We start from the raw sequence: 18475 nt of genomic DNA, 5'->3' as shown, positions 1-18475 counted from the left end.
AGATGCATGGATGGTGCATGCAAATGATGTTATGAATAATTTAAGTTATACATGAATCATGTGACTTATATAAAAGAGAGGTGAAAGATACTAAAGGGATATTCAAAGTCACAAGTCGAAAGGAACTAACAATGTCATGAAACCACTAAAAGACAAACAACTGTATACAAAACACAACATGGAAAACTCAAGACAGAGCAACAGGAACCCTAAAAAAACAGGTATGATCTCATGTGCGCCAAAAGGGTAAGTAGATTCTGTTAAAAACACTTCTAAGACTGCCCACTAGGTAAGCATGCAAGAATATTTTGGGGGATAATTGGTTAAGAAATGGCACTTCATTAATAGAATGGTTAATTCAGAATCTATATAAAAGATTTTTATAATTATTGTTTTATGTTGTTGAATAATTCTTTTTGTTTCTTCAGACTTATCAAGACAATCACAGCCTGTAACTGCTACTGATAATTTCACTGTCGTACTCAATCCAATGGAAATTAGAACATTTCAGATTACTTGGAAATGAAAGATGAAAGAGATTTTAAAAAGGGATTTTAAGGGAAGGACTTGATACATTCCTTAAATTAAGAATGGAATTCCAAGGTGATAAAACAAGCTTAAGAATAAAAATAAGGTTACAATTCAATGTTGCATAAGTATCTATTTATAATTGACACTAATCCTTTGTCCATCAATTCAACTTTTATGCACCATTTTGAGTGTAGATGGAAAATTTTTCTTCATTGCATAATAAATTCTGAGAAGAATTCATACTACTGTAAATTCAGAAATTATTGCGTCCATTAATTATTGTGATTTTTGAAGAATGGACAAAAATGCGAGATTAATTATTGCGATTTCAGGAACATTTGCATCCAGATATATGTATCAAATATCAGAATGCGAGTTCTTATTATTGCGATCCTCACCCATTCGCATTAATAAAAACCTCGCAATAATTTCTAAATTTACAGTATATTTGTATACAGGTATTTAGCTTGTCTCTGTTTTAATTGTACATTTTTGTACTATCAATTGCTTATTAAAGCTTGTGATTTAAATATTTTGAGGAAAGACCATGTTTACCGTTATCTATAATTTCTTATGTATCATTTATAATGATTATGTTGTTTTGGTTATGTAGATTTTTGTGTGATACATTGTGAGAGGAGTGTAAAGACCTCAAAGGGGGGAGGGGAATGTACTAATTGATCTTACCCTAATGAAATGAAAGATTATTATTATTTGAACTATATGATTTCAAGTTTAACTGATATGGTGTGGTTCATTTATCTTGTTGGTTACAAGTTATATGTCTGAATGACTGAAATTAACCATAAATGCATGTATGACTGTTATGATATTTTTAGAATAGGGTCCCTTGTCCAAGTAGGGTTAGGACTAGCAGTAGCTCTATATTTTATCATGATCTCAGTGGTAATGGCATGAGGGTTTGGATGGGGTTGACAGAATAGAGAATAATGGGCTAATGCTACAGAAAAGTTGGCCAAAAAATTAAGAATAGAAAAAAAATAGGCCAAAAAAATGAAGAATAGAGAAAAATGGGGTGCTAAAATATAAAGAATAGAGACTAATGGACAAAATTTATAAAGAATTGAGAAAAATGGCTTATGAAATTAAAGAATACAAAATTGAAGGACCCCCATCATGGCATTATTGAATTTTAAAAACCTCATCCTCAAGCATTCAGTGCAATTATTCAGTTGATCAGTTGATCATATTTGTCATAAAAATTTGTTTTAAATTTCCATTTAATGTTTAAGATTCAGTAGATTGATTGGAAATCTTTATAAAGTCTTTACTCTTTTGCTTTAGGTAATTCTTTTGGTTCTAACATTTTTACATAAATTGTCAGTTTTCCTACTGAATGTTGGTGGTTCTGTCAGGCTTCCTTCACCAATAAAAACTGACCGCCATGGTATAGCCAATAGTGCTGAAAGTAGAGTTTAACATCAACAATCAATCAATCAAATATAGTCCTCTCAATCTAAGGAAATGTAACCATGACCTTTTCATGTTCAATTCTAGAATGGAGACTTGGAAAATTGAAATCCACAATGAATTAAGTTTATAATGATTTTCAAGTTCAGATGAATCATGAATCATGCAGTGTTCATTATCATCAATACAGATTATTTAGCTTTTTTTATTGATTTGGAAACAATTGAATGTTGAAACTTAACCTGTTATAAACCATGCTATATTTTATTTTTTTAAAAGAGGAATATGTCATTTTGGAACATTTTGAAATTACAACATATAAATGGAGACAATATTCTCTTACTTTTTTTGGTCATAATTTCAAGTTCTATGTTTCTGAATGGGGTAAATTTGATATGCTTGTTATGTTTATAACTGCTTGTTATTTTGTAACATTTTTTTTTTTTTTCAATAAAAATTTACTTTTTATAATGTATTTAATTTCTTTATGATCTTCTGTTGCCAACAAAATATCTTTACATTTTCTGCTAGTAATTTTTGTAAAGATGAGACTACTTTGTGTTTTACTTGATAGTTAGAGCAATGGTTTGCATTCATCATTTATTGTTGACCTCTACTAAAGACTTTGGTATTGTTATAGACCTATACCTTTATTTATAGATCATTTGAATAATCTCTGATTTGTATTAGGGTGAATTAGGAATGACCTATTCTTTTTCTGGCAGAAGTTATCACCACAAAATTCCATTAGATATATAAGATAGTGGTAAAAGTTAGGAGGCATGATTAAATTACCAAGTACAATGTACCTTCATGCCTATTTCCCACCATATTTTTTGTTAAATTCTTTGTAAATTGTAATTAAACATAATAGTGTAGAATTTCTACAGAGATGGGAATTTATTAGATTTTTTACTTCAAGCCATAATATTTTAAATTTAAATCCTCTACAATTTCTGCACTCAACTGCTTATTAGGAATTTTCATGTGATTTTAGAACAGAAAATTTTCGTTTGTAATGTAAGAACATATGGTTAAGGGGAATATCGTTTATTTTTCTTCATAGAAAGTACATGTGCTTTACATAGAATTTCTAGGACTAATGCATTGATACACTTATCTGTTAGTCCCAGCTGAGGTTGAAAAAAAATAAAATTTCTAAATGTCAACATTTTTATACTTACTATTATAGTTTTAGCAGAGCTCAATTTTGCTGATTATAATGAAGTTATTAAAGCAAGGGTTCCTAAATGTAAATTTGAAATTATCCCTTGAAAATTTTTACAGACACCATCATGATTTGGCTGACCGTTATGGAATATCTGTGACTCATATTTATTACCATGAATATGTTCCACTTGTCATGAAGAAACAGAAATGTTTAAGACAAAGTACAAAAGACATCTAGGGATCAATAAAGGGTATTCCAGTGATTAAAAGTTATACTTAAGTCCTTCCTACTTAAAGATTATTGTGATTATTGTCAACTTATATATACTAGCTATTTAGAGCATGTGGCATAGCCTTTAAAAATGGACAGTGCATTCTACCGATTACTTTTATCTTGCCTGGTGAGCATTTGCAAGGTTTTTATGTTTTGGATCAACAGAAGTCAGCAAATAATTCTGTTATAGCCATGATTTTACAATATTGGCCAGCACTACATCCTCTGTAAGAATACAATTGAGATAAATATAGATAAAAGGAGTGGAACAATTGTCAGGTTAATATCAAACTTTGAAACATACAGGAACAAGACTAAACGTGAAATATATGTAGATGCTACCACACTGTACGCGAGTTATTCGGACAGATTGGGAAGTAAATCTAATTAAAATATAAATCTCTGATTTCGTTATGCTCATATGATAGATCTGTATTTTAAGGGAACGACCATTTAACTTCAAGGGTTAAGAGGGGGGGGGGGGGGTTATGGTTTTTTCCTAAAAAAATATTCTGATCCCCCAATTTGATGAAAAAAAATATTGTGGTCAAGCAAATGACAAAAAAAAAAATATTCTGAATCCAGATTTTCCCCATACCTTATAGTGTTAAATTTTGAAAAAAAATAATTTGATTGATAGCATCGAAAAACTAAAAAAAAAAGTTTGCGATCTGTGCGAAAAAAAGTTTCTGAATCAGACAAAAAACCATAACCCCCACCTTGAAGTTAAATGGTTGCTCTCTAATCAGATTGATTGGTATAAGTAAACTTTTTATCTGAATTGCACTCAGTGTTGATAGAAATGCACTTACATTTGTAGTATATGTAAGAGAATGATGACCCCTTTCTACATGATAAGGTGCAAGCTTTTCTCTTAAAAACTTAAAATATTGTCAAGAGCTCAATGCTCATCAGTACGATGACATGGTAGAAATTTGTATAAGTTTCTATTTGTGAGTATGAATGTAAATTATGTAATATGTTAGTGAGTTATTTTCTTTTTTCTGGACAATAATTTGAGTATAAGTCTTTGGATGGCTATGAAATTGTACCACAAGGTTCCATATCATTGAAGGAAGGTTGGGATTGATTTTCAGGGTTATGGCCTTAACTGTTTAGGAATAAGGGGCCAGAAAACTAGGAATTTCTGGTTTACGAACAGTAACTTGGCATAAGTCTATGGATCTCTATGAAATTGTACCATAAGGTACCATACCATGAAAGGAAGGTTTGGATTGATTTTTTGGGTTATGGCCTTAACTGTTTAGGAAAAAGGGACCAAAAACAATACTTTGTATAAGTTGCTTATTTCTTGACCAACTTCAGTGGGGTTTAATTCAAAGTCTTGAATTCTTGGGGTTCTTTAATTCTTTAATATGCTAACAGTGTATTTAGATTTTGGATTTGGGGTCCCATTTTTCTAATTAGACCACATGGAGGTCCAAAGGGTCCAAGTTTAAACTTAGTTTAATTTCATAAAAAAATGGAATTATTGGTGTTCTGTTATATGCAGAATCTAACCATGTATTTAGATTTTGAATTTTGGGGCCTGTTTTTAAATTGGTCCACATTTAGGTCCAAAGGGTCCATTACTAAACTTTGTTTGATGAGACTGTCGTACAAGTGAGAGGTTTAGCGCTATAAAACCAGGTTCAATCCACCATTTTCTACATTTGAAAATGCCTGTACCAAGTCAGGAATATGACAGTTGTTGTCCATTCGTTTGATGTGTTTTGTCATTTGATTTTGCCATGTGATTAGGGACTTTCCGATTGAATTTTCCTTGGAGTTCAGTATTTTTGTGATTTTACTTTTTGATTTAAAAAGAAAATGAATTCTTTGAGTTCTTTGATATGCTAAATCTAACCATGTAATTAGATTTTTTATTTTGGGACCGGTTTTCAAAATGGTTTACTTGAAAGCCCAAAGGATCCAAAGTTAAACTTAATTTGATTTTAACAAAACTTCAATTCAAGCGGTTCTATAATATGCTGAATCAAAACATGTATTTAGATTTTTGATTTTGGGCCCAGTTTTCAAGTTGGTCAAAATTTGGGTCCAAAATTAAACTTTGTTTGATTTCAACAAAAAATAAATATATGGGATTCTTTAATATGCTGAATCTAACCGTGTATTTAGATTTTGGATTTTGGGCCCTGTTATCAAATTGGTCCACATTGAGGTCCAAAGGGTCCAAAATTAAACTTTGTTTAAATTCTTGGGGTTCTTTGAAATGCTGTAACCATGTATTTAGATTTTGGATATTGGACCATAAAAGGTAAATGTCCAATTTCAAATTTTTAAGTTCTTAGATCACCTTCATTATGTATCAGAAAATATGCTATGTCAAATATATAATAACAATCGGAATTCAGAGCTGTATTGCACAATTAATAGAAATTGTAAGTAGAGTCATAGTTAAAAATAGATATAGCATCAAATCAATCTAATTTTAGAGAAGAACTTGTGTATAAATATAGTTTGAAATTTACTTTTCATTATTAGATATTTTTAAATAATTTAAGGTAAGTTTTGTAGATTTTTTAAAGACTTTGTATTTAGTTTTACATCTAAACCCTTCAGAATGAAAGTTTCATATCTTCTCTCAATTTTAAAATGGATAAATGGAGCTGTAAATCTCATACTGATATCCGTGTATTTTGATTTTGGATATAGGACCATAAAAGGTAAAAGTCTAGTTCTTTGACCACATTCATTCTGTGTCAGAAACCTATGATGTGTCAAATATTTAATCACAATCCAAATTCAGAGCTGTATCAAGCTTTAACGTAGTGTCCATACTTGAGTCAAGGATTTGTATACAAATCCTTGCTTGAGTCAACTGTTCAGGATTCGACCTCTGCGGTCGTATCAAGCTGCGCCCCACAGAGCATTTTATTGTTTATTTGCAGTTCAATCAATAAATTCAAATTAAGGTACAACTTAAGTTATTTTAAATTTCTGTTTTAATTGTATTGTTATTTTGGAAATGACTATTCTTACCAACTGCAGAAACAGTAATCTGAGTTTTGGTATGCGTATTATTCTATACTTTTTCCTTTTTGCATTTGCTTTATAAATATTAAAATTAACATAGCAACATTAAAGGTACCAATATTAGTGCAGCAGTAAACTTCAAACTTGTTTTAATTTTTTTGTTTGTTTAAAAATTTAACTTTTAGTTAGTTTCATTCATAAATCCTTTCAAGCTGGTAAAGGTGCTTGGGGCAGTTGTAACTCATTTATAGAAACTCTTTGTTTTGAACAGTAAATAGGCCAAAACAATAGGATACTCCTTTATAAAGAACATGGTTTACATTCATTCTTATCAATAAAGAAACATCAAATCTTACAATTTCATTGGTCGAGAGTACTTTGCTATATTCAAAGTTTGTAAGAGAATGATAACACCCTTTCTTCATTATAAGTACTCGTTAACACTCGTACTTAATCACGAAGAAAGGGACTATCATTCTCCTAAATATACTAAGTTGGTGTAATAAATTAATTTCGTTAATTGGAACAAGTTAAACGTTTTTTTTTTACCATGAACTTAACGAAAAACCAACCAGTTTACTACAATTTCAACAGTAGAAATGAAGTACATAACATGATAAATGAATTAGGATGGAAAAGCTTACAAACAAGACGAAAAGAAGCACGACTCATCATGTGTTACAAAATAACAAACGACCTTGTAGCCATAGACAAGAATAAATATCTACAAAAACCAACAAGAAGCTCAAACCGGACAGGACAACATACTTACCTATTACAGCCAGCCACCACAGACTGTAGGAAATGGTCCTTCTTCATAAACACCGTCAAGGATTGGAACAAACTGCCACCAGATACCGCCACAGCAAAGTCTCTTGAGATATTCAAGTCTCAAGTCACCAAAACCACAAACTAAATCAACAGAACAATTTGTTTTTATCCTGTTTTTAACCTGTTTTTAATCATGCGCAACTTGCCAGAATATTCATCATGTTGAATGTGGGCAGTATATGGAAGAAGAAGAAGAAGAACTAAAATGTATGTATAGACAACATGCAGTAAGTTGTGTTCATAATTCATTATTGAAGACACAGCATGTACGTTGGAAAGAGCTATGAATATACACATTTAAATCTAATATTGGAATGCTCAACAAATTATGAATAAGCAGAATTATAGAAATGAGTAGTGCCTTCTTACTCTATACTATACAAAAGGGACGATTTTCTAAAAATTAATACGTAGAGTAGTTGTTGTAACAAGCTGAAAGGGCAAGATCCATTTCATAATTAAAGACAAATTTCGAAATAGTCAACTAACAATAAGATGGTAAAATTATTTGAAGCTTCTGTAACAAAAATTAACTTTGGTATTTAAAAAACTGACACAACAAAAGACTAAAAAAATAACCTGTACTGACAGAATAGAAATGGTCAATTATGAAAGTGAATGTTCCCTGAATGTGCAGTGTTCCTTTGCTCCCAAGTGTTTCCAGTCGATTGGCTTTTTGAAAAAGTTCTAGCTAATTCTGCGTCGCCTATTGTTTAGTGTTTTTGGTTACCATTAAAATCAGCAATACTACTATTTGGACGATGTAACATTGAATTGACTAAACTTGAAAAAGAGAGTCATGGCAAAAAAAAGACCAAAAGACAAACAACAGTACACAAAACACAACATAGAAAACTAAAGACTGAGCAACAGGAACCCCACCAAAACAGGGGGTGATGATAGCAGGTGCTTCGGAAGGGTAAGCAGATCCTGCTCCACATGTGGCATCCGTCGTGTTGCTCATGTAATAAAACCCGGTGGTTAGTCTAATTCGTTAGGTCACATTTGGGAAAAGAGGACGGAATTGTAGTTACGACAACTGGAACATATCCGTCGTCATCTGTGAAACAGATACTTATAATCCACAACGGTCAACCAACTCGTGATGGCGTTCTTAAAACTAACGAAGGGATGATTTCAACTTCACCACTGGGAACTCTTGGTTCAATAGCTTCCTTATAAACAGCAATCCTCTATCAAGGAAATCATGATAGGAAATACAAGCCCTGGAATATCGTATCAAATGGGAAATATATACTCCATATGCAGGTGCTGCTGGAATGTTGCTACATAGAAAAGGAAATTCACAATTGGGAAGATGAAATCATTTCTTTTGTTGTAAATTTTAGTTGTGAACCAACCCTCGACCTCATGGTCAATTTCTAGATTTTAATCAAGATAAGAGGCAGACTTAACTGTATCTATTGTATTTTTTATCTCAAGTTCGATGAGATAGATGCGTTCAACATAGTCATCTAACTTTGAATTATTAAGTGAGAGGACATCTTCTATATTGCGGGAAGTGAATTTAAAGGATAATGCTAACTTCTTTTCTGTCTTCCCAAGAAGCTCCTGTATGAAGTCGATCAGCCTCATATGAATAAAGGAACAAGTCGGAAAAAAGAGGAGCACAGTTCGTTCCCATGGGAATCTCGATTGCTTGTTGAAAAACACGTCGCATCCAAACGCAAAGTTGTATTCGTTTGTTGGTGTCCAGCAAGATTTTCTTTTTAATTCAAGACGTATAACATTGAATTCGGTTGACGCATAGTATTCGCTTGTTTGTGTCGAGCACGATTATCTTGTAATTCAATAAGCCTCTCTAGTAATACTGTTATCAACTGTTCATCAGTAGAATAATTCGATGTTGATTGGTAAAGTATTTCCGGTTTGTTGATTATGGTCCTGAATTGTCGATGTAAACGGATTATTCTGACCTCTAAATATATCGGTTATTCCAAAATTACCTTGAGTACTTCTAGTAACTGCTGACACAGGCGGGTTTGTAATTAAATCGGTATTCCTAATTTCTTAACTATCCAATTCTGTTTGCAAGTTGATCCAAAAAAATGGTTGACTTTCCTGCTACCGAATTATCCACATTTGGAAGTAGACCTTTCATTAGAAAATCTATATTGTTGTCAATATAGGCTGATTTTGAAATTGGCTCAGAATTCTTTGGTTTGTTGCTTCTGTAAGAACTCGCAACTGTCCAGGATCAGAACCAAATTGATCTGAAAATCTCTGTTTTATCGGAAACTGGCAATCACAGTACAACACAAAATAAAGTAGATAAAAGATAAACCGATTTCCCATCCTTGTCTTCACTTGAAAATCATAAGATGAGCCATTAATGATCAGTTAGGTCAAATTAATACAACTTAGTATTTTATCAACTTATGATGAGCAATTGATATTTGTTTAGCTAATGGTCTTGTAATGCATCAATTTATTTTTTTGTCTGTGTCGTGTACAACATACATTTCTTCATAAGTTCAAGTTAAAACGAATTCGTCAAATAAAAAGGTCAACGTATTTTTGTGTTTAAGTGTTACTACATTTATTGCTTTCACCTTGTTGAAACGATCAGCGTTAAGAAGATTTTCTTTCACTATCTTAGCTTTAATAGTGCTTACAGTGCCGGACAAATTACGACCGTTATCATGTTTCTAAATCGTATGTCTTGGTTATTTCCGTAAGTCTTTTCTTTCTACCCAGAATTTTGAAAATTGAAAAGGGTTTATGAATTCAAATGTATGCCAGTTAAACTTTCGTTGTGCAATTCTTTAGTGTTAAAATGTTATTCGGTGTTCTCAAAACTTTTTACAGCATCCTTAATTATACATTTTGAAGGTGCAATCATACACTTCTTTGAAAAAAGGATGTGTCCAAAGTGTTAAAATTTATTTTGTTGTATTTGTTTAGACGGGGCATGCTTTAAATCACGAGGCTTCGGAAAACATGATACAAGGGACTATGGTATGTGACTTTTAAATATAGAGAAACAAGTTTCAGTTAACAAAGTACACAAAAAAGTTAACAAACATACTGAACTCCAAGGCAAATTCAAATAGGGGAAGTCTATAAAAACTGACAAAATCAAACGCTATCAATCAACGGGATAAGTGAAAAACAACTGCCATATTCCTGACTTGGTACAGGTATTTTCCGAAACAAAAATGGTGATTTAAACCTGATTATATAACTAGTTAAACCTCCCACCTGTATGATAGTTGTTTATAGTTCCGTTTTATTGACAAAATTGGGTAATCAACCCAAACAGACATAATAGGTTAATGTGACAATGATTGGGATTCAACAGTCAAAACTGTTTAAGCATACATCACAGATTCACAAGAACGAAAAGGTTTCGAAATCAGATATCTACATTATATGATTCCGATAAAGTGTTGTAGTTGTATGCAACAGCTTGAAGGAAGATATACATGACATGCAATGTCAAACCAAAAACAGTTGCGTGTATACAGGATGAATAAACAAAATTATATATACATGAATATGATACAAAAAAACTTTACATTAGTGTTGCACCAAACCTAGGCGGGTCTTAAATATGTGCATGTAAGTACCCATTCTTTGTTCAGTGACATATTGTTTTTTATTTGATTTATTGATTCATTTTTGTGTGTAATAGTTTGCATTTCGTGATATGTCATAATTATAATACAACAGGCTGAAGTGTCTCCTAGGTTGCTTGTTGTTGCTGGCATTAAACAAAGGATCCTATCAATATGAGATCTATATATCACAGAACGAAAAGAATCTGATATCCAACGCAAGGACAATTCTCCAAAAATTGGAAAATATTTTGAACGGTATGTATTGTGGCTTTTTGAAGACGGAACTTCTGGGTTCGAATATCAATGATTTAAGGCAAATAGGCGTCAAAGTTAATAGGATCACTGAATATGCATGAGACAGTTATGAAACTAAAACAATTTAAGTGTAACGTAAATCTGAGGTGAACAATGAAACAACAAGCAGAAGATGGGATCAGTAGCCTTGGGATTATGCGATTTGAAGTACCTTGCATAGAAAAAGAAATTTTCCAGGTACAGAAATATAGCGGATTGCTATAAAAAGAAGGAGATGTGGTATGATTGTCAATGAGACAACTATCCCCCAGAGACCAAAGAACAAGGATGTACACAACTATTGTTCACTGTACGGTCTTCAACCATGATCAAAATCCATATCGTATAGTATGCCATAAAAGTCCATAGAATGACAAAATTTGAAACAATTCACAAGAGAAAACCAACAGCCGGATTTATGATAAAAGCAATAAACGAAAACGTACAGCAAATCATATTTATGAATTTTTTAATTTATCAAAAACAAAATCAAGGCTAGTACCGACACAGACAATTTTCAAAGAAATTACTACAATGCTTAATTATAAGCTTTACGAATTATTTTATTCAGAGGATCAACTATAAGTTTACATGGATCGCGTCTGTATTTGCGGACTCTGTAAACAACATTACCGTAAAAATTAGGATGTGTAATACGGTTTATAACAGGAACAGCCAAACTTACAAACCAAATCATTGTATCAATGAAAGAAACTAGTAATTTATTAATTAATTGAGTACAGTGTTAACAAAATACCTGACTTGAGATAAACCCAGTTATACATATCTGAAATCTGAAGCGTCACTACTCACATGGGCATAGCGAACAGGATGTGGCTGAAGGAACATTTCCGCCCAAAAGGGAGCATTGACATTAGGGAACAAAAAAATTGTCTCTTTTGTCGTATTTTTCCCCTTGACAATGAATGCATTTATTGTGTGATTTAAATCTTTACAAATGATATGAACACCTTTCTGCCATTGAAGACAGTATGTTTTGCTTTTAGATTTATTTTGTAGTTTGGGTAATATTTCTCATTGCCGTTTATCCAGCACTTCATTTTATTTATAAATATTAATTTTATTGTTTAGATTGTAATTCTCTTAACAGGAGAGAAATTATGTTCACAAGGATGGGAAGAATATGAAGATCATTGTTATCGGTTTAATACTAAGAAGATGAAATGGCATGAAGCTGAGGTAGGAAGTAATTATTTTATTTTTCCAACGTTGCTGTAAAAAATCTAAATTTGATATACATCAAATCATGTTTATAAACCTCGCCGCATTTTTGTGCCTGTCCCAATTTAGGAACCTCTAGCCTTTGTTAGTCTTATGTGTTTTTTTTTCTATTAAATCTTGGTTCATTTGTATGTTTCGGAGTTTAGTTTGGTGGCATTGGGCTGTTTTCCACTCTTTGGTCAGGTAGTTGTGTCTTTGACACATTCCCCGTTTCCATTCTCTACACTTCATGTATGTGCAAATATTTTTCCATAATATTGATGCTTCTTTATATATGAGCTGTAATTATTTTCAAACTTTCTGTTTTATAACTCATTGGAATGATAGGTTAACTGGGTAGTTAGATGGAAGGGAGATAATAAATTAACAAAAGGTGAGCACAATAACATCTATTATTGAAGCTAGTAAAAATGTAAATTGTAAACTTTTTTTAGCGTTCAGTGGAGGAAAAGGGGGGGAGGGGGTTGCAGTGGCGGATTTTGGGGGGTCCAGGATGGCCGGGCTCCCCCTATTGTGGGAAAAATTTGGTTGATTATATAGCGAATCACTGAAGCATGACTAAGCGGGCCACCTCTTATGGCAGTCAGTGGGCCCCCTTTATGAAAATTTCTGGATCCGCCACTGGGTTCCGGGGGTTGGAACCTCCCCTTTTTTTGACGATCAATGCTTTTGTATGGGGACATATGGTTGGAACCCTTTTGAAAATGGCTGGATCCGCCCCTGGCGTTCATTGGTTTTAAGAAAGTGCACGATTCAATTGATAGAGTATTATTTAATAAATTAGAAAACCTAGGTGTTAGTACAAAATGTATGTAATTAAGCTTTAAAGGCTATTCATTTTTAATTTATATTAAGTCATTGTCATTAAACATTGGTATTGATATAGATGTTGAAAAATTGTCAATCTTGCTATGTGCTAATGCTATAGTTTTAATGGCAGAATATACAGAAGATTTACAAAAACTATTGGTGTAAGTAAATTACACCAATAATTTTTGTAAATCTTCTGTATATTCTGCCATTAAATCATAATTGTTTAAAATCAAATCTAACAAAATCAAATGTGATGTATTTTAGAAACGCCTCTGTAACCTCATTACAAATGGTGTTGTTATGTAAAGGTATTATAAATTAAAAACGTAACCATAAACACCAACTCCTTCTTGCTTTTCAGGTTTGAATACTTTTTGTTGAGTTTATCTTAATTTGTTCTGTGTATATATTTTTTCAGGTTGAATGTAGGAAGCAAGAAGGATACCTGTTGAAAATAGAAGATGCAAATGAGTTTCGATGGATAGTTGCCCGAGCGAAAGGTATGTAGGAATATATATGAATAAAGCGGGGATATCAGCACATTTGTTATGCAAATTCTGGTTGATTATAGGGAAAGTTAATAGCTGTAAAATCATGTAATATTTCATCTTGCCATCAGAAAGAACAGAACAAAAATGACAATATGTATAATACAATATCGGGGCATAAGTTAAGTTATGTATTGTTTGTGCAATAGAAATTTCTGAGTTTTTTTTCCAGTAGCAATTGAAATACTGATTATCTTAAATACAATTTGTTTTTAGCTTATTCTGTAGACGACATATGGATAGGTTTACGAAAAACCAATAACAAGTGGAAATGGGTTGTTGATGAGCAAACAAGCCACTATCAGAAATGGAATAGTGGCGAACCTAATGGTGATGGTCCTTGTGTTCACATGTGGTCCTATTTCACGTATAACTGGAACGATGTGACTTGCAACAGACAGTGCTCTTTCGTATGTGAACAAAGATGGTAAGTCTAAAGAAAGTTATGTTTGACCATATCAGATTTCAAACTGTATTCTTTTTTATGCAACTGTCACGGAAATAACGAATTGAGCTTGAAAATATATATATTTAATAGGTTTGATATAAAACTACGGTGGTGTGGTATGACTGCTAGTGAGACAACTATCCACTTGAAGACCGACAACTTTACAGGTCACCGTATTATTCAACAATGATCAAAATTATTTACGTATATAGATATTAGTAAGCTGTAAAAGGAGACCGGATTACAACATTTTAAACATTACAAAAGCTAGGCCTACTTCCTCGCAATTTTGGAACCCTGTTATAAAATAAATGTTAAGTATTTTGATTATACATTGAATTGTAAGGGTTGTTCTATAAACGTGTGTCGTGAGGAGGGCGTTCGATCTTTCCTGACATGTGGTAAATAAGATTAAAGGGGTAGCTTTTATAAGATACTGTAATAATAATACTATCGTATGGGTAGAGAATTAAGATACTGTAATAATAATACTATCGTATGGGTAAGAGAATTAAGATACTGTAATAATAATACTATCGTATGGGTAAGAAAATTAAGATACTGTAATAATAATACTATCGTATGGGTAAGGGAATTAAGATACTGTAATAATAATACTATCGTATGGGTAAGAGAATTAAGATACTGTAATAATAATACTATCGTATGGGTAAGGGAATTAAGATACTGTAATAATAATACTATCGTATGGGTAAGAGAATTAAGATACTGTAATAATAATACTATCGTATGGGTAAGAGAATTAAGATACTGTAATAATAATACTATCGTATGGGTAAGGGAATTAAGATACTGTAATAATAATACTATCGTATGGGTAAGAGAATTAAGAATGTATACTGAAACATAGTAAACACCAAATAAAATGGGAAAGAAGAAATCGATGTATTTATTTGAGGGATTGTACTTCTGAATTAAATAAAACATTGCTTTAGTAATTGATAAAATCATGTCGTTGGTTTATATCTGGCATATTTGTTTTTCGTAAATTGTTGTGTAATAAATTATGCCGTTGGTTTTCTCGTTTGAATAGTTCTACATTTTTCATGTCGGGGCCTTTTGTACGGTATTCAATAATATCACATCTCCTTATTTTATGCGAGTCAATTTAGATACTCTATGATAATAAGGATAAATAACCAAAACCAATAAAAAACTAAATTTCAAGCATTTACAGATAAAATATATTGAAGTATTCGTATGCTTTCTTTTTCAGATGAGTCACTGATTTCCTGATCGAAAGTTTTTAAAGAAATAAGAAAAAGAAGACATATACCAATCACTGCTATCCAAATAAACATTATAGAAGCCAATTGTGTTGTTGTTTAATTAATTATATATATAAAATAAATTGTTTCGCCGAGCGCAGCTGGATACGACCGCAGAGGTCCAACCCTGAACAGTTGGGGCAAAAATGGACACAATATTCGCGCTTGATACAGGTCTGAATTTGGATTGTTATTAAATATTTGACACATAATAGGTTTCTGACACAGAATAACTGTAGTCAAAGAACTTAGAATTAATCATATGATTTGAATTTATATTCAATTTTTTGCTTTTGTGCAATACACTATGCTGTTGCAAATTGCCCCCCCCCCAAAAAAAATTTTTTTTACCTCCCTTTATTTTATTTTTTTTGCTTTGGTGCAATAAACTATGCTGTAGTGAATTAACCCCCCCCCCCCCCACCCCCCAAAAAAAATAAAAATTTACCCCTCTTTTTTTTTGCTTTAGCAATACACTATGCTGTTGCGAATTGACCCCCCCCCCAAAAAAAAATTTTTTTACCCCCTTTTTTTTGCAAAAAATAAAAATTTTTGAAGAAATTTTCTTTTTAATTTCTGAAATCTGAAATGAGAAAAAATTGTCCCCCCTCACAATTTCGTTTTACCCCCCCCCCCCCCTTTTCCCCCCACCCCTATTTTTGTTTTAACCCCCCCCCCTTTTTTCCACAAAAAATTCTTTCCTTCAAGATATGGTCATAATCTCAATTCAAATTTCCAATGGAGTTTGCAACCATAATTACCCATTTAAATACATCATATAAGTCTTAAAATAGAAAATGACATACATAATCATGGCTAAAATTAATATTCCTTAATCAGCATTTTTAAATAGTAAGTTCTAAAAATAAATTGACAGCTAATCACATCAAGACAATACAACATTTCTTTATATATAATTTAAAAGCAGTGTAAGGGAGATAATCCAAACTTAACATTGTATTTTATTGTCCATTAATTATTTGATTGGTTTGATTGATTGATGCATGGCTATTGATGCATGGCTATTTAATGTCCAGTGGCAAATAACTGATAAAGGATAATGAAACCCGTATGTTTAAAGAGGAGTCATAAATCGAAATCAAAAACCAATATCCAAGGAGACATATCAAAAGCAAAGCTACACAATTCATCGTATGTCCTAATGGTCAATGGTCCAAACCGTTATAAGTACATTTGAACTCGCCTGATGACATTTCAAACAATTCGTTCTGAAGACAGTATTTTGTCTGTGGTGATGATCAGCTCAGGTTGAATAAAGCATGCACAAACATGTGACAGTGAATGTGTTTGTGATGTGATCAAACTTTGTATTTATTACAAAACATATAAAGGATAAACAGAAATTGCCAAAACTATTGAACCCGAAACCTCGAACAGTACAACAGACCACCAAACACAAACACCCGAAACCTCGAACAGTACAACAGACCACCAAACACAAACACCCGAAACCTCGAACAGTAAAACAGACAATCAAACACAAACACCCGAAACCTCGAACAGTACAACAGACCACCAAACACAAACACCCGAAACCTCGAACAGTACAACAGACCACCAAACACAAACACCCGAAACCTCGAACAGTACAACAGACCACCAAACACAAACACCCGAAACCTCGAACAGTACAACAGACCACCAAACACAAACACCCGAAACCTCGAACAGTACAACAGACCACCAAACACAAACACCCGAAACCTCGAACAGTACAACAGACCACCAAACACAAACACCCGAAACCTCGAACAGTACAACAGACCACCAAACACAAACACCCGAAACCTCGAACAGTACAACAGACCACCAAACACAAACACCCGAAACCTCGAACAGTACAACAGACCACCAAACACAAACACCCGAAACCTCGAACAGTAAAACATACAATCAAACACAAATACCCGAAACCTCGAACAGTACAATAGACCACCAAATACTAACACCCGAAACCTCGAACAGTACAACAGACCACCAAACACAAACACCCGAAACCTCGAACAGTACAACAGACCACCAAACACAAACACCCGAAACCTCGAACAGTACAACAGACCACCAAACACAAACACCCGAAACCTCGAACAGTAAAACAGACAATCAAACACAAACACCCGAAACCTCGAACAGTACAACAGACCACCAAACACAAACACCCGAAACCTCGAACAGTAAAACATACAATCAAACACAAATACCCGAAACCTCGAACAGTACAATAGACCACCAAATACTAACACCCGAAACCTCGAACAGTACAACAGACCACCAAACACAAACACCCGAAACCTCGAACAGTACAACAGACCACCAAACACAAACACCCGAAACCTCGAACAGTACAACAGACCACCAAACACAAACACCCGAAACCTCGAACAGTACAACAGACCACCAAACACAAACACCCGAAACCTCGAACAGTACAACAGACCACCAAACACAAACACCCGAAACCTCGAACAGTACAACAGACCACCAAACACAAACACACGAAACCTCGAACAGTACAACAGACCACCAAACACAAATACCCGAAACCTCGAACAGTACAACAGACCACCAAACACAAACACCCGAAACCTCGAACAGTACAACAGACCACCAAACACAAACACCCGAAACCTCGAACAGTACAATAGACCACCAAACACAAACACCCGAAACCTCGAACAGTACAATAGACCACCAAACACAAACACCCGAAACCTCGAACAGTACAATAGACCACCAAACACAAACACCCGAAACCTCGAACAGTACAACAGACCACCAAACACAAACACCCGAAACCTCGAACAGTACAACAGACCACCAAACACAAACACCCGAAACCTCGAACAGTACAACAGACCACCAAACACAAACACCCGAAACCTCGAACAGTACAATAGACCACCAAACACAAACACCCGAAACCTCCAAAATATATATGTACAAACAAGAAAAAACAAAACCTGTCATCACGACCTGGTGCAGTCACACGACGTGGTTGGGGAAAA

At 33.4% G+C, this 18475-nt stretch overlaps 2 protein-coding genes across 2 annotated transcripts in view; both read left to right on the top strand.

Moving 5' to 3' along the window:
- Positions 1-2430, top strand: part of LOC127708621 (lysosomal alpha-mannosidase-like) — a 73545-nt gene extending 71115 nt beyond the window's left edge. Inside the window, exon 26 of the mRNA XM_052213641.1 lies at positions 429-2430. Coding sequence (XP_052069601.1) covers positions 429-526 — 98 coding nt within the window. The 3' untranslated portion in view covers positions 527-2430. The remainder of the gene's footprint in view (positions 1-428) is intronic.
- Positions 2431-10732: 8302 nt separating this feature from the next.
- LOC127708625 (perlucin-like protein) lies at positions 10733-15494 on the top strand. The gene is made up of 6 exons (XM_052213653.1): positions 10733-10816; positions 10928-11070; positions 12221-12309; positions 13583-13664; positions 13929-14139; positions 15398-15494. Coding segments are annotated over exons 1-6 (534 nt in total). The 5' UTR covers positions 10733-10808; the 3' UTR covers positions 15399-15494.
- The last annotated feature ends 2981 nt before the right edge of the window (positions 15495-18475 follow it).

This window comes from Mytilus californianus, unplaced genomic scaffold (assembly GCF_021869535.1).
Source record: "Mytilus californianus isolate M0D057914Y unplaced genomic scaffold, xbMytCali1.0.p SCAF_7, whole genome shotgun sequence".
NCBI lineage: Eukaryota > Metazoa > Mollusca > Bivalvia > Mytilida > Mytilidae > Mytilus > Mytilus californianus.
This window is presented reverse-complemented; position numbering and strand designations above follow the sequence as displayed.